General features: G+C 39.1%; 2 protein-coding genes across 3 annotated transcripts in view; one reads left to right on the forward strand and one right to left on the reverse strand.

The window, feature by feature from the left end:
• LOC140229822 (placenta-specific gene 8 protein-like) overlaps positions 1–25,054 on the reverse strand; it is a 187,711-nt gene that overhangs the window by 98,888 nt on the left and 63,769 nt on the right. The window lies entirely within an intron of this gene.
• The window catches only part of LOC140235467 (RAC-gamma serine/threonine-protein kinase-like), a 105,172-nt gene that overhangs the window by 23,967 nt on the left and 56,151 nt on the right, over positions 1–25,054 (forward strand). The window contains exons 1-2 of one of the 2 annotated variants that reach the window (XM_072315502.1): positions 3,852–3,949; positions 8,809–8,886. In XM_072315502.1, the coding sequence (XP_072171603.1) occupies positions 8,823–8,886 (64 nt within the window). In that variant the 5' untranslated portion in view covers positions 3,852–3,949; positions 8,809–8,822. Of the gene's footprint in view, positions 1–3,851; positions 3,950–8,808; positions 8,887–25,054 lie in introns of those variants that run through there. The other variant, XM_072315497.1, reaches the window with a different exon arrangement.

A 25,054-nucleotide genomic window follows, 5' to 3' on the forward strand; every position in this document is an offset into this window, starting at 1 on the left:
CAAATCTCACTCAAAACAAATACACATTCAACCATTATTGTCGTCATGCAAATTGACGGGACATATCCCAATCATTGCAGTGAAACAGTTCGTGAGACTGTGTCAATGACCCGTGCCACAATTGTCACTGGCACTGAGTGCACAGCAGTGGTTACAGTACAATGCAGCGGCAGTATTCGACAAGTTGCAATGTTGATCTCATTATTGGTCAATATCAATCAAACAAACAATACATGAAGGTATTACTTTACTTACATTTTGTTTTATTTCTGTATCAATTTATGAAGTATAAAACATGACAATGCCATGCAGATAATCAAAATATTAGTGAATTGGTAATAACATGTGTATACCCCTATAATGATTTGTTACAAAGTGCTGTATTTTAGCATGTCTCCTTTATCCGGCTAAATCGACTATCTGGATGCCTGCTGGTCCTAACGTGGCAGGATAATCAAGGTTTTACTGTATTGCTGAAGTTGGTGCAAAAGTCAAAAGGTCAATGAACTTTTCCGGTTATAAGCACTGTATACTGGGATAGTGTAGTGTACTCTCAATGATTTTCGACAGCTTTGAGCTGTTACCACAAAACTCACACCACAGCTTCATAACCTAAAAATGCCAATCAGGTTTAAATATTGGTGAAGTCTGACAAGGTCAAAGGTCAAAAGGTCAATGAACTTAGATTTAAAAAATACTATGGCCCGAATTCACGAAGGTGGTACAAATGAAACCATGGTTTAAACCATGGACAAAAGCCAGTGTCGCACGGAATATTTCATTACGAAATTGGTCATTTCGTCGACAAAATGACCGTTTCGTTAATGAAATTATCATTTCGTGGACGAAATGTTCTTTTAGTTACAAAATGTTGTCATTTTGTTACAAAATAATCATGTCATTGACGAAATGACTGATTTCATAACGAAATATTCCATACGACACTTGGCGCTCCATGGTTTTTGTCCTTGGTTTAAACCATGGTTTCATTTGTACCACCTTCGTGAATTCGGGCCTAAGTGTACAATTGCTTTATGCAGGTGAAACATCGCTTGGCATTTGCCTTCCAAGTTCAAAGCTGTATATGTTTGAGGGCTTTTTTCCCCTTTTATCATCCAAAGTTCTACAGGTTTCATAAATTTGAACTACCACAATATCAAACAGTGACTTGAAGAAAGATGATCAGGGAAAAGGAACATGTCTTTAAATGAGGAACAGGAAAACTTTGCCCAAATGCACTTACAACAGGAACAAGGAACCAGGATCATTTTACAGTATTATCTACCCAAATGGCAGCCTGAATGGCTTGACGTCAGTTCTGCTAGGGTTCCAATACATCCCATGTGCTTATTTTAGAACACAAACACCCAGTGCAGTATTGTCATTTTGTCAAATTTGTCAATTTTGTACTGTAGGTGTTATGCTGTTTTCACACGTACCGGTAGATGTAGGCTAGCAATCCAGAGTTGACAGAGTTCACTGTTTCCTCATTATTTACTTTCTGACTGTGTAGAATGCATGAAAACTATTCCAGAAATGTTTTACACCTTGCAACAAATCTCCCCCCCCCCTTTGCAACAATGAAAGAAAAGAAATAAACATCATACCTGTTCTTAAGGCGTTGGTCCCTTTAACTCTTGAAAAAGGAATGTTTCATTGTGTTATATACATATTTTGAGAAGAGAACAGTTGGTTTACATCTAATCAGTCTTGTGTGTGTTGTCCTGTCGGTGTAATTTTTGCCAGTCACGGTGCATGTGAACTTTGGGCTTTGCAAATTAGTTATGAGAAGCAAACTGTGCATAACACCAGGTGTTGTTTATAATTGCTGAGGAGGTGTTTTTTTTTTTTTATAGTTTTGTCATTGTCTGCTAATAAATCAAATTGATCTTCACTTGTATTACACATTGATGGTTGCAGTTCTACTGGTGTGAATAAGTACATGTATTAAACATTTATAGATGCTACTCAAATGAAAAAATAACTTGTGACTTATTTATGATTGACTCAATGAGTGAATTGTGTAAACTCATCACACTGTCTAACCACCTTGGGGTCATTGAAATGGAGTGTTCTTAGTACTGAATGCAAAAATAACTGTTTTGGCAATGTGCAGTTTTCAGGGCATTAAGGGCAATGCACTGGGGTTTCAAGGGTTATGTTTATCAATAGCACTTGACTTACATGTAAGCCTTATACATGATATTGAATACTAAAAGATGCAGACAAATTTTTAAGCTCCAAAAACTTTCCCATTTAGTAATGTTCTTGCATGAGATATTTCAGTGTTTGAGTTTCTTAAGGTTCATGATAGTTTTTTTTTTTTTTTTTTTTTTTATGATAGGAAACAAGTTTATGTAAGACTGCTCAATGGATTTCCTTGGTACTTGGCCCAGGTATGCTATGTTGGTAAAAAAGGGCAAAAATAACTTGACAATCAATTGCCCGAAAAGACATGGATGGTGTGCCGAAATCAATGTCAAAAGTCACCAAAATTTAGCTAAATTGTTATTTTCTTGCCATGAATTCCATTATGTGTGAGACCAAAAATGAGCCGTAGCCGCAGGCTAGATTATGACCAATTTTGCAGTCGTGTTATCACACTTACAATGACATTACAATCCACAGTGCACCGCGCTTGTCATCACTCGTGCTATAGCAAGCGTGTCTCAGGATGAGATTTACGATTGATGTGCAGCAGAGTGGTGGCAAAATGATTACATTTGAAAACATTACTCAGTGTCGGTGGCAAGCTTAGGATCAAAGAAGCTATTCCAAGTTCCTACACCATCTCTCTTCCCACCTTATAGGAGAAATGCACCAAGATTGGGTGCAGAGCATAACTGGTATGTAAGTGATTTATCATGCACTGACAAAGCTGCTAGTAGATTCCATCCATTTCAGTTTCTATTTTTCTATTCATATTATTTGATAAATTACTTTGTTGAAGCCCGTAATTTGATTCATTTGCCCTTAAGCAGAAGAATATAGTGAGTTAATTTTATGGCATGTTTTCAAAGTTTTGATATATGTAGCTTTTAAACAAATACTTTGAAGACCTCAGAGACGGAAGATAGAAAGTGTGAAGGATGAATGAAAAGAGAAAAGAGAGATTGAGTGAGAGAGGAAGGAACAAAGAAACTGACAGAGAACAATTATGGGGCTTGTCAATAAGTCTTTTCTCAGGTGGCCCAGGCAGGCCACTAAAATCTGTCAATCTGAAATTTTGGTGGCCAGTGTTTTTGGTGTATTTTTCTCTGGTGGGCCCGTACCGGCCACTAAAATATTTAAATCTGAAGTTTTGATGGGCGGTATTCTTGGTGTTTTTTTTTTTCTTTGGTGGCCTGTTTGGGCCTCTGAAGTTTTGGTGGCCAGAAAAAGAAATATAGTGGCCCAAAATAAAAGCAAGCATAATAATCCATTTTGAATCTTAGTTGCCCAATCAGGCCACCAAATGATAACCTTTTCAGATTTGGTGGCCCGATATCAATTTTGAGTGTCCCCTGGCAGCCAGTCCAACACTATTGATATCAAGCCTTGCAACTAATGCTTTTCCAGGTTGACTTGACCCTTTAAGATTCATGGCATTTATATATACACACACTATCAAGTTATCCTTTCACATTGCTTGTATGAATGTAATGACATGTTCTTTTCCATTGATGAAGGAAGAAATGACCTGGGTGGTATTTGAGGCATGCAAGCTGTTCATTTTCGGTGAAATGGACACCCCTAACTGCTTACATTGCAACAGGAAGTAAATAACATGTTTGTTTTGAGCGGCAACGCATCTGCCGCTGAGTGGGCTTCTTCGATTCCACTCCATTATTCAACCTAGGCACTCCCAACAGGTGTAGGTAACTGTATTCCGATGTACTTCACCTCAAGGCTACAAGAAATCTACTTGTTTTTGCAGGAGAGAATAGGACAAGAAGGAACGAGCGCAAAGGTATGAATCGAGGTTGTTATCATGGTGGTAATACAGAAAAGGAAAGGAAATAAAAAGGAGAGAGGAAGAAGGAGAAAGAGAAGTAGAACAGGGGAGGGAGAGAGGGAAGGAAAGGGAGAGACCAGGTTAGAAAGAGAGGGAGAAAAGGAGAAAGTGGTGTGGCTTAACAAGGCGGGCTGGAATTGACAACTGGACTGAAATGAAAGTGGTTGGCAAATGACAGAAGGGTTCATTTACTGAAATCCGAGGTGGGTGATTGGCGGGGTAAACAACTTGATTTCTTTTCCCTTGAACCCCTGTAGCTAGGGAGGATATGGCAAGGGTTTCAACCATATCATGCAGCTACTGGCTGGTTGCTAACACCCCATTGACAAATTTGCAAGGAGTTACCTACAGTTGCTGTTTTTTCCTTTCCTCCACTTCCACTTTCCGCACTCACCCAATACGCTTGAAGGGTTGTTTACTATGAACGGTGTACTGAGGAGAAGATCTAGGAATACACGCCCTCTCAGGCTTAGATTATTGCCCTTGTGAAAATATATCATCTGTCACTCTTTGTCCCATTGTCTTCGGGATCAGTACCTGATCAATTCCTGATTCCCCGCGTGAAAGAAAATTAAACCAGCTCTGCTGTTACCTGAAAAGTCTTGAACTTGAGGAATTAACCTTCATGATATTAACATGAGATATTTGCTTAGGCATTGATCATACAATGTATACGTGATTGTTGTTGCCGGGCATTTGAGCAATTCATTCATTTCACTTTTACAGTGCTCTGTTCTTCATCTCTGCTGGCTTATTTTGCAGGCTTGCACTCATATTAAATTCTCTGGAACTGTTATAGTAACCTTCTTAGCGCTGTAAGGAAACATGCTGTAAATTGTGTTTATTGTGAGTCGAATGACGACCATGAATTCAGTATGGCAAGATGTTTTCCACATAACTTTCATTTTCCATAACCTATCTATTTGATTCCGCTGCAATACATGTCTTGTAGAATGGGCTACAACCATCTATATAGATCTAGAAAGGAGGAGGAAGGCTAGAGGGCAAATGGTTGACTCACTTTACAGTTATTTCCTATCCCTGGCTCTTTTACTTTCCTGCTACCTTCTCAAGGGCCATTGGAGGGGGGGGGGGGGGTAAACCCAATGTTGATTCATGATTAGGGAGCAGGCATATTTTCCATTTTTCTATTCCCAGGGAAGACATTGACAGCTATTCTAAACCCATATATTACCTGCAATCAAGCTCTCATGTGCAAAGCTTCAGGTGAATTTCTTTCCACAGTAATTCCTGGCTTTTCCACGTGGTCAGGCTGTTACTGTCATATGATGTGGTTTTGATGGGTACCAAGTAGAAATCCGCCATTTTTTGAATTCCTTTTTTTTCTTTTTTTTTTAGCGCTCGACCCTGGGTTACCAGAAAATGCGTTGAAGCAATTTTAAGCACTTCATGCTAAAACATTTTCTAGCACTGATGTACCAAAAAAAAAATATATATATATGTATATATATATATATATATATATATATATATATATATATATATATATATGTACAAAATGGGAAATTGTTTGTAATTATTCATCTAGGGTGTACCAGTTTAGATTATTGGAAATTAGATTCTGAATATCAAAAATAGTGTTTTTAGTGTCAGTTCCATTCATTCAGAAAAGTAATGCTATAGAAAAAGTGTGTAAACCATGAAACTTTGACGAGTTTTTTTTTTTCTGTTATATAATCAGTGATATTGAGGAAAAGTTCAGACATTACCTGCCACTACTTGCACAGATCAAGTGAGGGTGCCTTTAGCTAGAAATTTTCTGAGGCAGAATCAAGACCCTACACAAGGCATTTTTGGGCAATACATAAACACAACTATGTTTTCAAACGCATTTAGAAATCTGTTGTGAAACACCATTCAAAGGGTGATTTGAAATGCGTTTGAGACCACCGATTGCCTTTCTGCTAGTAGATAAACGCAATACCACTTTGAAATTGCCAGCTAATATTGCAGCAAACGATACTTCATGCAACAGGTCTGTCACAAACAGTGTGTATTATTTTGATCAGATCATTGCATCCTAGATTATATGTATTTGCATGCATGCAGAGACTCCAACTCTCCCGCTTTCGACGGGAGATCTCCCACCGGAAAGCCCATTTTTGCAAAACCTCCCAGTCTCCTGCTTGAGATTAATTTGTCCTGCCCTGGCTCTGTGTCTCCCATTGGAAAGGATTTCTTACTTATTGCCATCGTATGTTGAAAAATAAACCTTAGATAGCACGAGAGAGCATCTAGAACCCTAGAGCTAGACCCTGGACCCTGACCGCAAGGAACTACACGCTTCGCGAACATCAACTTGGAGTCTCCCATTTGCTAGCGGTTTCAGGCGGGAGAATCTCCAGATCAGAAGGTGCTTGGGGTTGGAGTCTCTGTGCATGTACCATGATGGAGGTGAATGTGAGGTCGAGGTACACTTCACCTCATCAATTTTGATTCAGAGGGCATGTTACAAATACGTATCAGTATCAAGCAAAACATGATTGAAAAACAACTCCGGACCATGACTTGCTATTTAAGAAAAGTGATTAGAGATATGTCGTACAGGTGTGATTGAGATTCAGTCTCACAGTGTACTTTTTGCAGTACCTTTTTTGCCACTATGCAGCTTTGATGAGAAAATGCAATCAGTGATGGAATTGTTCCAAGAAAACTGTTTTACTAAAATTAATGTCAGTTGAGGGTCAGAAGGACATTAACACTGGCACCAACTGTAAAGTCAATGGAGGTAGTGCCCTTCCTGTATCTCACCTGAAGATTATTCCATTAATTGAAAGTGATATTGGAAATATCACAGTTTGTATACCTATCAGACCCACTTAGTTTGTGAACGTATGATGCCGACTGTCCAAATGACCTATCAGTTAAGAAGCTCAAATGTGAACTAGCTCTGAGCGCAGGGGTAGTGCAGTGCGTGCCTTGCTTCTTTGCAACATAATGTTGTATGTGCACAAGATTTGTTACTTCAAGGGCAGTGCCATACAGAATGGTGTCCCCAACTGAATTGCTGTTTAGTAATCTTGAGGTAACCTTGTGGTCAGTCGGTGCATTTTTTAAATGTAACAATTTTCTGAGGTATGATCACCTTTCCAAAAATGTATTAGACATTTTCTGGTTATAGGTAAATGCAATCATGTTTCCATTCATGGTTAGAAACATCAATTTGAAATACGTTTGAGTATCAAAGCCTTACTGCGAAGCAGATACATGGAAAGCCGTTTGGAAACCTGTTTAAATTGCATGTTTTGTAGCCCTATTTTAACAAAGCTTTGTTACTGCGACAAGGTCCGGGTAGTGTCTGGGTAACTTTTTTTACCCTGCCTGTTCTAACGGTTCCTGTAAAATGTTGCTCGCACGTTGTTGCGGTAACTCTAGCCAAATTCATTACTGCAACATTACCCTGACGTTACCCTGACATTACCTGGTTAAACCTTCTGTTAGAACTCGACTGCAGTAACATTTTTTTGATACACTACATGCATGTGCAACATTGCAGACAGAGCATGATTGATACACTGCATGCCGATCGCGTGCATGGATTGTAAGCACTGATCGCTATGTAGTTGAGATCAATGATTGTAACCACGTTACAGACACGCGGCGCTGGCTGATGGGTGGGGTAGTTGCATCAGTGGACACACCCCCTTCATAGAAACCTACCTGAAGGTTTTGGGTGTGTGTCTGTTAAAATGGTGTCCCTCGCGCTCTCCTGCAGTTTTATTGCCCGAGGCGAGGAATGTTGTTCTCCTGACATTGTCATGACGTTGTCGCGGTAAGGTCCGTTAATAGAGGGTTTTGTTGACTTCTATTTCCCAGGTCAAATGGCGCAAAGTAGCTCAGCAGTGATAAACTCCCAAATCAAAATTCTGTGATGTTTAGATAAACACCATAATCTGAGAAATGCATTTCAAACCATGTTGTATCTGCCTTCAAAACACATTTTGGAATGTGGTTCTATCTTTTGAATTCAGTAAACGTAGCCAGTGTTGGTCAAATCTTTTTCAGTGTGGCAAAATGTACCGGTATTTGCATCAAGAGGTAATCAGACAACCTTTCCTGATCAATGGCTGGTTACACCTGCTCAGAATTGCCCAGTCTGAAAGTCGCACAAAGCCTGTATTATCTAACACCCCTTACCATGGTGTTGATGTGGTCAAGTGGATTGCACGCTGCATTTTCAATAGGAGGTCCAGGGTTTGCACCTCATGGCAGTACTTGTGTCCAAGACACCTATCCATACTGCTCCCTGTAGCCTGTGCATGTAGCAATAAATATTAGAAGACTGATGGTAGCCATGCCTGGATGAAAATTGTGTTTGTCTTTGACATGGAGTGGGTCCATATTGTCCCTCCTTTTCTACCTTCTTTTTATGCTACACAGTGAATGAAGAATGAACAACTCTATCCATTTCTCTCATTGGTCAAACTCCTTTTTTTTTTCTACATGAGTCACTATAAGTTGTTATTCCTCTGCTCCCATTTTCAAACATTTTCCCCGTAGAAAGGTTCCTCATTCATTTCTCTACTTTACCTGTGGTTGAAAAGAAAGAAAGAAAAAAGTGGTCATAAATATTCACAGCGTGAAGATTGGTTACCAAGGTAACAGAGTTTAGTAAGTCTTCAGGGTCATATTTTCATTGCTTGTTTATTTCAAATTTATGTACCTCACGTAACAATAAAGATGAATTTCACGTTTGCTAGCATGCAGTGTTTTGTGTAGGAAATATGATCCCATGCATTTTACTGATGAGATTTTTTCACTCTTTCTTTTCTGTTCATCCTTCTTTTTAACAGCTCTCTGAATCACAATGACGACGTCGGTCTCGGAAGTGCCGATAACGATCGTCAAAGAAGGCTGGGTTCAGAAGAGAGGTAAAGTTCCAAAATTATTCAACTAAGAGACCTTTGAGGTTGACAAAAGATTTGTTTAGAGACGTGTTCAGAAGCATGTTTCATGCAAATAGAGTGATTCTTCTTCATCTCTGGCTCCTGCTCCTATTGGACCTACTTCTGACGTGATATGATAATACGATTCTATGAATACGATTGCACTAAAATTTGTTTGACTATTTGTTTGCAAAATGCCCGATGATCAATACCATGCTGTAAGTAGTTAGGCTCGGCCTCCCCAACTCATAATACGGCACAGCTGTGCAGCTTCATATATGCAGTGCATTCATTTGAAATGCATGTTTTTTTCTGCGGAAGTAGTTGAAGGTTACTATAAGCTCTGCCCCCCCCCCCCCCCCGAAAAAAATAAAAATAAAAAAGATTTTGGAGGTCACTCCATACACACGACTGTTTCGTTCTGTTATTTTGGAGAATCATCAGTGGAAAACACCTCCTGACCGTCATTTGAATTGCGCAATTCAAATTACCCTCCGTGATTCTAGTTTGTGTACACACTGCCAAAATGCATTATTAAAGTGATGATTTTAGTGGTGCATCGTTAAATCATCATTCCAATGACGCATTATCCGCTTGTGTGAAAACGGTCTTTGACACCTATGCTTCCAATGACTTTTATCATTTCTCATGTCTGCCCTGATACCCCCACCCCTTTGAAAGGTCAAATGGTTCTAGATTAGCTCTACAGAGGAAGGCTGTGTATTATTGTGTTGTGCTGTAAACATGTGTATTAGTGAGAATCAATGACACTTTTTTGTTGACCAATCTTTGGCTTGTGAGAAGTTGAATACATAAAAATGCTGGTGACACCTAGATATAATGAGCATGTGTACAATGCATATTAGGCACATACTATCTGAAATTTGTATTACTACTGTCATGTAATTATTTCTACTTATACTACTACTACAGTTAACCTCGCGTAAGTCGACATAATCGGGACTGAGAAAAACATGTCGACTTATAAATGAAAACACATTTCCCCTGTACAGAGTAAGATTTGGATCACGCTATCCACATCTTACTCCTTTTGCCGCCAAAACATGCCTTCTGACTTTAGCAACAATAATGTTTTACTAAGTAGTTCATGCGTAAATCTCGCGCGGACTAGGAAGGACAATGCGCAATTCCCAAACCTCTAGAGAGATTTTTGAGACAGCGGGATTGGAAACCTGGGCCCGTTTCTAGACACTTTGCGTTTTGAACTTAATTTGAAAAATCAAATGCAAATCCCCAAAATTGTATGCAACTTTGCGATTTAAATTCAAGTGCATTGCTGCAAAGATATGCGTGTAAATTCGTATGATTCTGTCGACATGATTTTTCAGTGCTGACTGAGTTGAAATATGTATGATTTTCCTTCCATAAGTCGCCATATTTGTTTTACGTAAATTTCTATTGCCATACTCTGAAAATGATTGTTCTCGTGCTCCGATTCGCAACATTACCGCTCTGTACAGCGCGCGGGCCCATCTGAAAAAAAAGAAAGAAGAAAAATTTGTCAATCCGAAAACGACATCATATTTTCGTATTAACTAACCTTCGTAAAAACAAACCTTTTTCCATTGTCGGACTAATTTAACTTTGGACTGAGATTTCAACCTTTGGCATAGCGAACTGCTACAATAATTTTGTTACCATTTTTGTCCCCGCCGAACGAGTTCGAGCAGGGGACTATGAAACGGGCTCCGTATGTGTGTGTGTCCGTGTGTGGTCCGTGTGTGCGTCCGTGTGTGATCAAAATGTTCAATTTGCTACTTCTCTGTCATTTATGAGCCAATTTTGATTCTGTTTGCTTTATATGATAGCACTATATGGGAGCTTTGAAACTTCTACATAGAATTTCAGTTTTGACCTTTGACCTTGACCTTTGACCTATATTGTACATTTTGCTACAAAATGCTACTCCTTCGCCATTTCTAACCCGATTTCAATTCTGTTTGCTTTATGTGATGGCACTAGGTGAGGGCTTCAAAAGTTCTACACAGAATTTTGACCTTTGACTTCTTTGACCTTTGACCTTGATTTTTGACCTATATTGTACATTTTGCTACAAAATGCTACTCCTTCGCCATTTCTAACCCGATTTCGATTCCGATTGCTTTATGTGATGGCACTAGGTGAGGGCTTCAAAACTTTTACACAGAAGTTTGACCTTTGGCTTCTTTGACCTTTGACCTTGATTTTTGACCTGTATTGTACATTTTGCTACAAAATGCTACTCCTTCGCCATTTCTTACTCGATTTCAATTCCGTTTGCTTTATGTGATGGCACTAAGTGAGGGCTTCAAAACTTCTACACAGAATTTTGACCTTTGACTTCTTTGACCTTTGACCTTGATTTTTGACCTATATTGTACATTGGCTACAAAATGCTGCTTCTTCGCCGTTTCTAATCCGATTTCGATTCCGTTTGCTTTATGGCACTAGGTGAGGGCTTCAAAACTTCTACACAGAATTTTGACCTTTGACTTCTTTGACCTTTGACCTTGATTTTTGACCTATATTGTACATTGGCTACAAAATGCTACTCCTTTGCCATTTCTAACCCGATTTTGATTCCGTTTGCTTTATGTGATGGCACTAGGTGAGGGCTTCAAAGTTTCTACACAGAATTTTGACCTTTGACTTCTTTGACATTTGACCTTGATTTTTGACCTATATTGTACATTTTGCTACAAAATGCTATTTCCGGCGGGGACATATATTACGCACCGCGTAATTTCTAATTTTCCTTGTTCTTAACTAATTCGCTTGTTGTTTGTCTGTTAATTCTTTAAGTGTGTTTTTTAGTTTGTTCATATTTCTTCTTGATATACCTGTTGGTTGCTAGATCATGCTAGTCTTTTGCAATCTTCTGATAGGGTCTTGGGTTGTTTTTGAAAACATTTGTGAAGGAACCAAGCATGACAGTACAAATATTAGCACACAGGTCTGTTTTGTCAGAATTTTGTCTACCCTGTATAAAGACATGTAATAGTCTTTAGGAAGGAATTTCTTATCCCAGTCTGTCCTGGTTCTTTTTATTGTTATTTTTTCATTTTTTACACACACACACATTCTTTTAAGAGCCTTCAATTGGGGATATGTTTTTTTTTTTTTCACCTGCAAATGGGGACATTTTAATCACGTAGTTTAGAGCAAGTGATTGGCTGAAATATGTTTGATATACTTCTCTGCAACTACCCATAATTGTCTGGTTTTGTCTAGATTGTAATTATTTGAGATTTGAGTTTTTCGGCAGGTAAGTGGGGACATCGGTTTACACATAAATTGTTATGTATGTCTTATGGGAATCAGTGGTCCTGGTAGTTTGACTATGAAACTGGGGATATTGTGAAATATCTAATTCCTTAATTGTAACTGATATAATACAAGTAATAATTACATTTTCATCGCGATTTACATAATAATTCTAAGCTCTATAGAGTAACATCCCCAGTATTCGGTCACTTAAGCTTTTTTGCAATATTTTTCAAACTAAAATAATACATGCATACATCATATTTACAGCAATGTATGTGAAATATATAAAATTTCTTTAATCTCAATTTTCATTTTGTTAAATATCTCACAGAATTTCACAAAATCCCAAAATATATCACCTTGAAAATCCCCCAGAATACGGTCACCGCAACCAGTATTCGGTCACACGATGCGCGCGTTCAAAGTCAATGCATGTTCACGCTGGGATCACGGCAGCTGAAAAATGCACCGCGCACTACCTTGTTGGCGCAAAATTGCATCGGGGACGTGGCGGCGCCCGTTGGTGACCGAATACTGGGGAATCAGCACTTGCATTCAACCCTTGTACATTGAGTCACTGCATTGGCACGTATGGAAATTTGTTTTTCTTTTGCATTTTCGACAATACCATCACACTCCGAGCTTGCGATAAGAAAAAAATCCCGCAGGAGAACGGCGTATTTCTCGATTTTTAGCGCTTTTTCGGCAACCCGTATTCTTAAAACTGGGCTTAATCCGCGCGCGCTTTGGGAAAGTTGCGCCGATTCTGCACTTTTGACGGTGAAATTTGGGATTTTGGATGGAATTTTGGAGGGGACTAGGGGACTTTCCTGTTGTGAATGAGTGTGTAAGTATGTGGATCGATGTGATTTGCGTGTGTTGTGACAGTAGAACTTACTGGCTGGTGATTAGTGATAAGTGGCCGAATACCGGTAGCTGATCGAATACTGGTACTCTTACCCTACAACTAAATAAGGAATAGATGCCAAATGAAACTTGTTGTGAATATGTTTGACTAAGAATGTGACTGCCAAGTTAGATTAAAGGGAACCGGTTATGTTAGTCATAGTTCATAGTGTACCAAAACTGCACGCCTGACTTCCTTTTCATAGAAAACTAAAACACTAAAACATAACCCTCAGTGCATTAATACTTGACACACTCTGTAGGCACATGCTCCATTTCACGGTTGTATGGGTTCATGTTATATGAAATGTCATACATAAGAAACCGGGCATAATCCCTTATGTCCACAAAATTTGTATCGTGTTATAACATGAACTTGTTCAAAATGTGCTCACAAAATGTGTGAAATTTTATTCTGCACCACAAAACCAGACATATGCCCCAAAAGTATGTGCAGGGTTGTACCATGAAACCACGCCTGTGCCCACAAAATGTGTGAAGTGCAACCATCTGAGTACAGTGTTGCCTAAAACGTCACACATTTTGTGGGCAAATGCTCACTTTCATATGGTTTAACATGTCACACGTTTTGTGGGCATACGCCTTAGTTTCATGGTACAACATTTCACACATTTTGTAGGCATATAATGCCCGGTTTCATGGTATGATGTATAACACCTACACATTTTGTGGGCATATGCCCGGTTTCATGGCATAACACTCACTCATTTTGTAGGCATATGCCATGTTTCATGGTATAATACTTTGTACATTTTGTTGGCATATGTGCGGTTTCGTGGTATATTTCACACATTTTGGGGGCATATATTATGCTCAGTTTAAATGGTATGATACTTAATACATTTTGTTGGCATATATGCCTGGTTCCATGGTATACACCTTAACACATTTTGTGGGCATATGCCGGTTTCATTGTATACAATATTTTGCATATTTTTAGGCATTTGCCTGGTTTCATGGAATAATTTTCAATATTTTACACATTTTGTGGGCATAAACCCGCTTTCATGGTATAACATTACAAATGTTTTGTGGGCATAATGTATTTTTTGGTCATCATGCCCGGCTGCATGGTATGTAACACACATTTTGTGGGCATGTGCCTGGTTTCATTGGATATTAAAGATAATAAAAAGTTTTGGTACCTCAAAAGTTTCCCTGAATTTCCGTGTTTCAGGTTAAAGTACCATTCAAATAACTAACACTGTGAGACTTACTCGCCCCAAAGTGCTCTCATTTCTTAGTAATCATGCAATTAACTGCGACCAGAAGCCCCATACGCATAGCGACCAGCAGCCCCATACACATAGCGTAATGGGGCTTCGCATTGTAGCATTCAGGATCATGACAGATTTAGTATCGCGGGTTAATATCAACTTAAAATCCAAAAAATTCTTCAATTTGAAGACTTACAAAGTAAGTTGAAGTCTTGAAAACAGGCTTCGGGCAACTTTTGGTTCTGCCAATAGTCCCTTTCTGTTCGAATTGATGACTGAATGTGACTCTGTCGAGAGGACCTTGGAAGAGCTACATACACTGATTACTACGGCCAGCGCATACGCACACATCACATGCGAACAAATTTCAAATCCACGAACGGATAAGATGTTTGTGTGCGCATGCGCTGGCCGTCAATTTAGTGAGGATTTGTTCAAATGGGCACCATGGCCCACCTGGGGGGCCGGGGGGTGGGCCAGGGGGGCCAGGGGGGGCCCAAACCCCCTAAAATTAAGGAATCTTTAAAAATCTTCTTCTCTAGAACCAGAAGTGATAGGGCTTAGTTAATATGATGAGTTAGTACATTGATGACTGTAGTTTCAAGTTTGTTCATGGGGGAATCAGGGGTGCCCCCCTTGGGACCCAGGGGAGGGGGGTTGGGAGGGGTCCTAATGGGGCCTAAATTGTACATTTTAATCTTCACTTTGAGATCCCCATGTCTGATTTTCACTAAACTTGGTAGGTAGCATCTCTAGGGGGATAGGATCTCAATTTGTTCAAATGGGCACCATGGCCCACCTGGAGGCCCCCAGGGGACCCAAACCCCCTAAAATTGCGGAATCTTTAAAAATCTTCTCTAGAACCAGAAGTGACAGGGCTTAGATAATACTCTGAGTTAGTACATTGATGACTGTAGTTTCAAGTTTGTTCATGGGATTGGCGGAATCAGGGGTGCCCCCCCCCCCCCCCTTTTGGGACCCAGGAGAGGGGATGGGGATGGGTCCTAATGGGACCTGAATTTTACATGTTCATCTTCTTTTTGAAAACCTCATGATGAATTTTGACCAAACTTAGCAGGTAGCATCCCTAAGGGGATAGAATCTCAATTCCTTCAAATGGGCGCCATGTCCCTCTTGGGAGCCCCTAGGTCCCCCCCCCCCCCCACATTAAGGAATGTTTAAAATCTTCTACTCTAGAACCAGAAATGATAAAGCAAAGTTAATACCATGAGTTTGTACATTGATGACTTTAGTTCCAAGTTTGTTCATTGCAGATCCAGGGCTGCCTGCCCCCCTCCACCCTAGAGTTGAGGAGGGGGGATCCGTATACTGTACGAGCTGAAATTTTCGCGTACAGATATTTTCGCGAATTGCTACTAGGAGGACATTTTCACGTGTTGTAAATTTCGGTTGCGAGGTCTAACTGTACTTACCTATTCACACGTTGTTATTTTCGCATGTTTTTATTTTTTTTATGGTTCAAAGGCGATTCGCGAAATTCGCGAAAATAAAACTACCGCAAAAATTTCAGCTCGTACAGTATGCAGATCTAAGTTTCCAGTGTTCTCAGGTATGAGTGCGCTAGAATGCATGGAAGTTGAAATTGCGATACTCAGGTGAGCGCGTGACCCCCGGGTCTCTTGTTCATAGTGCAACCGGGGAGGTCTGAAAAATGTCTCACGCAAACTGTGTGGTGTGATGCACATATCTTAAACACAATTCAAGACATCTGCTATGCTATCGGGCCAATTTCTGAAATGCTACGTAGAGCTCTGGGAGCAGGCCAGAAATGGTTCCTTACGTCATTTGAAGATCATCAAGGCACCTTCAGAAAACAGGGATATACCCGCTTTCCTGTGTATCCCTGGTTGGAAGGTGTGTAAACCTACGCATATCCCCAGTTTACAGTCCCTACAAACACATGCACACACAGACGCAGACACACGCACAGACACAGACACACACACACACACACACACACACACATTTCAATGTAGCATTTTCAAACAAATTGATGATGACCTTTAATGGGACATCCTTGTCATTAGAATCTGCTTAATAATGTGTCACTTGTGTGAGATTTGGAGCCATTGGCCCATTCATTGTCAAAAAGGGGATGTCCCTCTAATTCCACTGGATATATTCTAATTCAAGTGGTTACACAATATATCCTGGTCTCATGTTGTGGCTCTATTTGGATTGAATGTTTGTTTGTTTGTTTGTTTGTTTTTTTAAGTGCATTTCCTAGTTATCATATTTTGATATGGGTTTGTGATTTGTGTTTTTTTTTTCTTTGCTTGAAGAAGAAGGAGAAGAAGAAGAAAGAAAAGATTGATCGCTTCCTGTCTGTTTGTGTCATATCAGCCAACAGCACTCAGATTTGATATTGAAGGAAGATGGAAAACAGACACAGGGACAGAGTTGTGCTTCCAATATATCATCCCTGGCTGCTATCACCTTCAGGGTGTCCATTTTCCTTCCCCTCTCGACTTGATGACTTGGGTAAATATTTTGAACTGCCGCTGCCAAATATAGAGGGACACAATCGGAGAAAGGGAGGAAAGGGACTATGGGCAATTCAGCAGCCTTGGCTAGGAAAGGAGGATGGCAGAAGTGCCATCGAGGGTGACAATAAATAGGAGTAAGAGAAAAAAAAATGCAGGAGCTGAGATTCATCTGAGATGATATTGATGTCTTGTGTAAAAAAAACTGTGTTTTCCCCATCAATACCCCGAGCTGTGCATGTTATTATGCAGACAAATAGAAAACAACAACAGCACACAAAATCCCAGGATCAGGTGAATGAGGGCATGAAACAACAAAAAAAAAAACAAAACAACAACAACAACAACAAACAAGCAAACAAACTTTCTTTGCCATCTCGTGGTAAATCAACATGTTGACAAAATATTCATACACATGTTTTGGCTTTGTGCATGAATAATGCAGCTCTTTAGCTACATGTAGTGCATTTCAAAGAGGGGCTTTTATGCATTGTTTTAAATCTTTGCTGTTGGCCATGATGAACAGTTTTTTGTAATGTTTATTCATATTGTGGTGTTTCATATAACAAGTATAATATACTACAGTGCCCAACATGTTGATTTGTTATTACTGCCAGTCTTAGGTACATCAAATTTGTATTCAACATTATACAGTTAAGTAGTCTCCAATATGTAAAGTGTTTGTTACACTTTTTCCTAGCACAATTTTCTTCATTGAATACAAAAGATAGATTTTGATCAGATTAGTGGATTGTGATCATTTGATAACTCAGATAAAAAATAGTGACTGGTAATTGTTTTATTTAAAGGTAATAGAAGCAGCACACATGTGGCATAGGTAACAAAATGATCAGAATATTGCTTTATGGATATTTGAATTTATGTGATTTAATATTTGAATGTTTTGATTCTACAGCATTCACTAGATTGAAAAGAAAGAGAGAAAAAAAAAAAAAACATCATTGTACAGCGCTGTGAACTTTCAGATCACTACTATTGATATGATCTTGTTTACTGCCAGAGAGAACTCACTGTCTGCATGCAGCTACAGTGCAGGATATTATGCACAATATACAACTCAGCTCATTTTTGTTTTCCTCCCAATAAACAGCATAGACTTGTAAGATGTAGACATACATGTACTAGCAATCATGTTTGACTATAAAAAGCAATAACAGACATATTGACTGGTTTTCCCATGTGTTCGGATTCAGACACATGCACACACACACATAAACATGCACACATGCACACACAAACAAGAAGACAACACAAACACACCTGTCAATGAAGGCAAGTGTGGGCATACAGAGTGGATAGATTGGTTCTAAAGTGGATGGATGTGTGTGTGTGTGTGTGTGTGTGTGTGTGTGTGTGTGTGTGTGCGCGTATTGGGAAACTGAGTATGGGCATCATGTGAACGCTCCCCAATACAGCCAGTATGTGTACGTCAGGGGGTGAAAAAAAAAAAAGCATGATGTGTAAACATATGCCCCTGGATTCTTCTCCATCTCAGTGGCCATTGGTGGTGGCTGGATGTTTTCCTCCTACGTAGTTGTTTTCCTCTGCCATCCTCCCTCCTCCCCCCCCCCCATCCTCTTTCCTGTCTTCCATTTTTGCCAGGGTAGCTGTGTATTAAGTATTGATGCTGGCAGGCAAGGCAGAGCATTGCCTAAGCCTCAAGCACCTCTTGTCAAATGCGTACTGTCTGTGAGCAACAAATCTGAATTTGTAATATTCTACCTGCAGTCAGGTCTTCAGCTATTTAGAAACAAAATTTCTTACCTTTGTTACCTTCTCAATGCTGTTATTTCTAATCTTTGTATTCCTCTTCTTGTGCCACACATTATTATTGGTGTCGCATCTTCCACTTGCTTCCGACACAGTTGCGCCATGCAAGGTAAAGAGAGAGGGAGAAGGAGAGAGACATAATTGGGAGATGTAGCAGCGAGATTATTTTATCGATTGAAGATTGCATCGGGCACGTGAGTGGACAAGGGTCTTGTTTACAGCATTCTGAAGTGGCCGCGACTTGCAGTAAACAGCTGGAGTGGGTGTTTGTGAGATTTTTGTCCCTGCGAGAGGGATGATGTTCAGAAAACAAGGAAATGGAAATGTAGAGATAAGCGGCAGGAGTCAAAGGAACAATGTATTTGTAGCTTCATGCCCTTTTTATCAAATTGAAACAATAAGTAGGTGCTGTATTAGTGTTGTGGGTCCTGTGAATTAAGGACATTTTAAGAATACTGTATATTGAAGATGCATGTTTTTCCATGTTTGTGTAGAATGCAGTTTGATGTTCTTTTTAGGTGATCATGCAAATGGAGTGGCCTGATTCAATTTCCTTTTTTCATGTCCATCACGTCTAAATGCCTCTTGCTAATGTAAACTCAAGGATATTGCTGTCTGAAAAAAAGAAATCCATTTTGAATTAGTCTCTGCATTATTAAATGAATGAATGAATGAATGAATGAATTTATTATCCAATGCAATAACAATCATTGTACATGTTTATAGTCGTATCAGTTACATAAAAAAGCGAGGATAATGGGAACCAGAAAATAGCATGAATGCTAGTCAAGTCTGGCCCCTTACAGTTTATGCAGTTATAAAGTATAATTATTTCCTAGTTTATTGTAATATTCAAATATCTTTAAAGAAGCACTGAATTTTATGTTACCTAAAGCAATATTATACAAATGATGCACAGTACAGATGGATGCACTTAAGTTTAACTTTGGAACAGTTTAAACCCACAAATGCCCAATTAAATTCTGTTTATGTATCCTTTCTTGGTTTTGTCTTAGCAGAAATGAAAACAGTACTATAGATATTTTATTTGCATGTGTATTTGGAGCAAAAATAGGTAAACAAATTACTTCCATGGCCTTGCAGTTCCCTGTGATTTTTCAAGAACAGACTGGCAAAAATTTTACCAAATCTGACCCGAAATATGAAAGGATGATACTTTGAAATTTAGCATGTTTCTACCAAATTACAAATATTGTTTACAAACATGTTGCGAGTTAACTGAGGTGATTAAGTCATCATCTCACCAACCTCCCATTTGTTTATGCATAAAAATGTCATAAAAACAGAGTTTTGGGCAATAATTCAGGAACTATAAACCTTTCCCTGTTGAAGCCTTCTTTGCCGGGGTGTTCCAACGCTGCAAAAATTGCAGTATGGAAAATGTAGTGTTTTTTTTTTTATTTCATTAAAAAAAATAGTAATGATTTGCATGACATTACACAGCAAAACTAATGTAAGCTGTGCCTCTTTTCACTAGGTTTTCACGTTTGTTTTCTGAACTGTTGCTTCACTGTGTATTTTGCTTTGAATTACCAGGAGGAATGCAGTCAAAACGTCCAACTAGGCAATGCAAACACAGCACAAACATAGAAGGCAAAAAGCAAGCAAGGAATCAAAGGAAATGGGATGGTGAGAAGGATATAAGAGAAAACATCCGTTTACTCTTGTGCATTGAGAGCAACAGAAGAGAAAGAGAGAAAGAAAGAGACAGACAGACAGACAGACAGAAAGCCAGTAAAATACAGGGAGAGAGAGAGAGGAAAAAAGGGTAGTAAAGATCAGACTTGTTTTTTTGGATCTTCTGACCTACATGCCTGCCTCACCCCAAGAATGTAAACATCCCGGTCTGTTTTAGCTGGCTGGGACAGCTGCCATCGACCGGGAGGTGCAAGGAGTGCAAGGAGACGGGCAGCATAGCCAACCTTGCAGCATTCGTTTCTGCACTGGGGTGAGGAACGGTGGGGGAATACGGTACTCTGCCGTCTGTGTCATGCTCGCCACATTTGTGTTTTAGGTCATTCCATCAAGGCTTACCACAGGGATGTGGACCATCACTGAAGAAAAGTTTACACTTTGTTTAGAAGACCTTCTGTTATCTTCTGCTACCCTCCGTACATCTGTGTAGCAGAGAGAAAATGCTGCTTGTGACCAGGGTGGTGCTAGAGAAGGAGAGACAACTCCTGCTCTCCTTTGAAGTCATGCGTGGCACCGCCGAGAAGTTATGCGTTTAACTACAGGTGGAAACCAGGTGCTTTGACAAAAGAGAGCATCAATAATCGGGACTAGTGCTCTCACATCTAGAAATACTTGCCCCTACTGCAATTCGCTCTCTCTTTCAATGTGATGGCAACAATGAATTTGTGTACCTTGAATTTGAGCAGCGAATCAAAATGCAGTGTAAAACTGACAATTTTAATAGCAAATAGTTTAAAAGCACGCTGAAACACGCTTCAGCGGAGTACTTTATTTGAAAGATCAAAATATCCCAGATTAAAAGATAGAAAATTAACATGCGGAAATGTGCGCATTATAGAAAAATATTAGGTTTTTAAGAGGGCCTAATTTTCGTTTCATTTCGATTTGTGCATTACGAAGAAACTAGAAATACATGTTTATAATATTGAATTCTTTCCTAAACTATTCTAAATCAATTCGAGTATTTCATTTAAAATTTTACGGTGAAATAAGGTTTGTCATTCAACAAAAGGTGAAATGTGCTCTTCGTCTCCGAACTTCGTCTTGCAACTAGAGCGGTGCCGAGCATGACTTCAAATCGTAGTGGAATGCTAAACATCTCATTGTAACGCCTTGAACCCAAACATGTGTTTGCATGAATTACGAAGAGTTGCCACTCCATCTCTGTAACACCTTCCTGTTGTGACCTCCCTTGTGTGACTCATTACCATTGGGGGCTTTCTAGAGGGATGTCTTTAGAGAACATGATGATGACGTAGAAATTAGGATGGCATTCTTTCAGATATCAAGGTCTTCAGGTCCCATGTGTGTGCTTCTCTTGGGCAATTGAATGCTGTAAAACAAGGAATGTTCATGTGCATTTTAATTTTTGCGAAATTTAAATGCACGCGAGAGTTCTTGTCTACATTATGCGCATTGAACATTAGAGGCAACTTGCGAAAATTTCATGCCGCAAAAAAGGCCGTCTGCTCCAATTCGCGAAAATTTCATCCCGCAAAAAATATTGTTTTTTACAGTAGTGCCATTGAGCAAGTAGCAAGGTGTTTGTCGTTTTTTTTCTTTACCAGATACATTAAACATATTACACATTTGATTAAGACCAATCAAAGTATAGCAAGCGAATTTAATCTGATTCAGTGAAACATTTAAATTTATTGATGAGAACAGGGAAATCTTCACAATAGAATAGGATGACTAATTATATAGCAAACATTGCAGTATGTACATGAATAGTATGAACAACAAAACATGAAACTATGAAAATAGTATTGAGTATGCAGAACTTTAAAATATAGCAAATATAAGCATCGGATGTATCAACTTTGTTGGTGACAGCATTGGATTACACTGCAAATATTTGTCTTCTGGAAAGGGGGGGGGGGAGGATGGAGTTGGCAGCCTTTTGATCCAGGCAATTCTCTAAACCTCTTTCTTTATACTGGGGGGGGGGGGGGGTGAAATATCAAATTGATGTTAACGTTTCGGAACCCTAGTTTCTTGTCAGTAAGGCGGGAGTATTTTGAGATGAACCTACTAAACTTTCGTCTGTTTATAGTGGCTTGTAAACATGACATTTAAATTTCTTTTTTTTTATTCCAGTGAACCCCTACAAATATTTTTTTTTGTAAAAACAGCATTGGCTGAAGACTATAATGTTAAAGAGCACCACCTGCTATTTGAGCGTATTGTTTGTTTGACTGACCGACAGATGTTAAAGGTATTCTTCGTTCTGCTTGTTTTCTAAAACCATGTTTTGGCTTTTGGCTTTACCCTCACAACTTAAGATTTATTTTTGTTACTCTGAGGATAGGTCTCAATCTCTACAGGTCTGCGGGGTATTTTCCCTTTTGCCTGTGAATGAATCCAAACCAAAGAAGTATAATGCAACGTGCATGTGCAGTTCTTCATGTAGCAAGGTTACTTGAGGAGCATCTATCTGAATCTGGGACATTTGTAAAAACAACAAGTTGATTTGTTTTGAGGAATGGACCTAGCTGCAGTCTCCACATTCACCTTTGAACATTTCATTTCAAGGATAAACCCATACAGGTAATTTCCTGGGGGGAAAAGATGCATACGCTATCCTCCAGTAGTTGTTGAATCTATGAGACATTGGCAATTACTCACTTTAGTACGTTCAGCGACAGAAAGCATATTTTGCACAAGATATAGGATGTGTATCAGTACCAGTCAAAATTGGTCCTTTGCCATTTGAAAGATGAAGACCTAAGAAAAAGCTTATAGACATTCAAAAAAAAATATTCATAGCTGTCAGCAATAGCTATGATGTGATATTGTTTAGAATGCCTGGCCTCTGCCACACGCCCCAATCCCGGGCACACATTACTGTTAGAACTTTGCTCTTGTCTGGCATGTGATTCCAAACAGAATGAAATTGATATACAACAAATATGAAGCCTAAGTGGCAGCATACCCCTTTTCCGGGAAATGTTTGTGGTGGTGCTGTAATACATCCACAAAATGCAGTCTATAAACAATTACACGACAAAGACCGTGGGTGGAAGTTAGTTGTTTGATATCCTGTTTCTGTTGATAGAGTTGGCATGTATTATCCTCTTTTATTAAGGGGGGGGGGGGTGTTTGGAAGATGTTTGTTTATGTGATATTTCTTTCTCCTTGGATTAAGTATTTGAACACAGAGAGTTGCTACATCATTTTAACAAACAGAATTATGGCTTAAAGTGGAATTCAACATATGTAGTTTCATTTTTTATTCAGAAAGCAGGAGGAATGATATTACCCTATGTGTCAGTTAAAGGTCAAGGGAATCTTGACTTTCCATTGAAAAAAAAAAATGTGGAATGGTCTTTATATTTTTCTGATATCATTGTCCTACAGTGATTTCACAAACAGTTGTAGTCTATACACCCAGTGATGAACCAAAACCAAAAATTCATAACTTTTGAATGGATTGTCTGATTTTCCTCAAACTCCACTAATGTGTTCTGCAAATTTGGCTACATTCACTCAATCCACATATTTATATGAGTATCATTGCCCTTTAAAGGAAGAATGCCCCCTTTGAAAAGCTATTTGATATTCAGAAATGGAAAAAATACCCTATAATGGCAGGTTTCAGTAAAAAGAATAAAAAAGAAAGAAGTTCCTAGTTTTGCTCTGAGAAATGACTCATCTTTTGAATTTTCAGTTTCTTCCTTCGAAAGCTTCCTTCGAAAGCTTCTTTCAACGTACTTCCCAGTTTCACAACAATATTCAACATTCTCTTCCTTCCTTTGAAAGTCAGTTTGATGTGGAAATAAAAAGGGGAAAATGTATTTGTGGCCAAATAAGACAGGTTCTGGCTATTCTTTTATCATATCAGTCTATCATAGTCTTTCATGCACAGTGTTGAATGATGAATTTGTTTCCTGCATCCTGAAGATGCTCTTGATAGGCACATCAGGAAGATGGGCAGAAATTTGAGAGATACTTTCTTGTCACTCCGCTAAGCAGTGGTTGGTTTCAGCCGAGGTTTGACACGGAACGATTCCGACGCTAAAAGCCATTTGCCCAGGAAATCTAATGGAAATTACGGGGGACTGCTTAAGGATGGTCACTGGGGATGAAAACCCTGAAAGTCACTTGATTCTAATGCTTTGATGCATAGACCATATGAGTTATCATTTCTGGGGAAATTTCATGATTTGTTTTTCCCTCAGTACTTTGCTGTTGTTTATGACAGACACCCCCTTCCCCCACTCCCATTCCACAGTTGTGTGTTGATGTGAATGCCTACCATAAATTCTCACATGCGTGAGTGACACAAGTTCTACCGAGATACACATTTCCATCAGCTTTTTTGTTTGTTTTGGTTTTTTTTTTTTTGTATTTCGATAGAAGAAAGTTATGGTTGTTTACATCACTCTGTAATCACGTCAGGATAAAAAAAGAATAGATCTAATGGCTGCTTTTGAAAACGGAAGGAAGCGATGAAACCATTGAGTATAATTGTAGTGAGAAAAAGGAAATGGACTGGTGAAGGATGTATCAGAATTGCTACAATTATCTGGTGAGTTCCCAGTGTATGCCAGTTCCATGTGCACTTAACAAACAGCTAGCTTCATGCCGTAGAGTTGATTAGTTTTATTCTCTTTCTCTATCAAGTTTTTTCCCCCTCTCCTTCATCTGACAGAAGTGTTTCAGGTGGTGCAGCCACAGGTCATTATGACTGTATACATAATTGGTGGTAAAAAGCTGAAGCAATTTCTA

The sequence above is a fragment of the Diadema setosum genome, chromosome 1 (genome assembly GCF_964275005.1).
Source record: "Diadema setosum chromosome 1, eeDiaSeto1, whole genome shotgun sequence".
In the NCBI taxonomy this organism is placed as follows: Eukaryota; Metazoa; Echinodermata; class Echinoidea; order Diadematoida; family Diadematidae; genus Diadema; species Diadema setosum.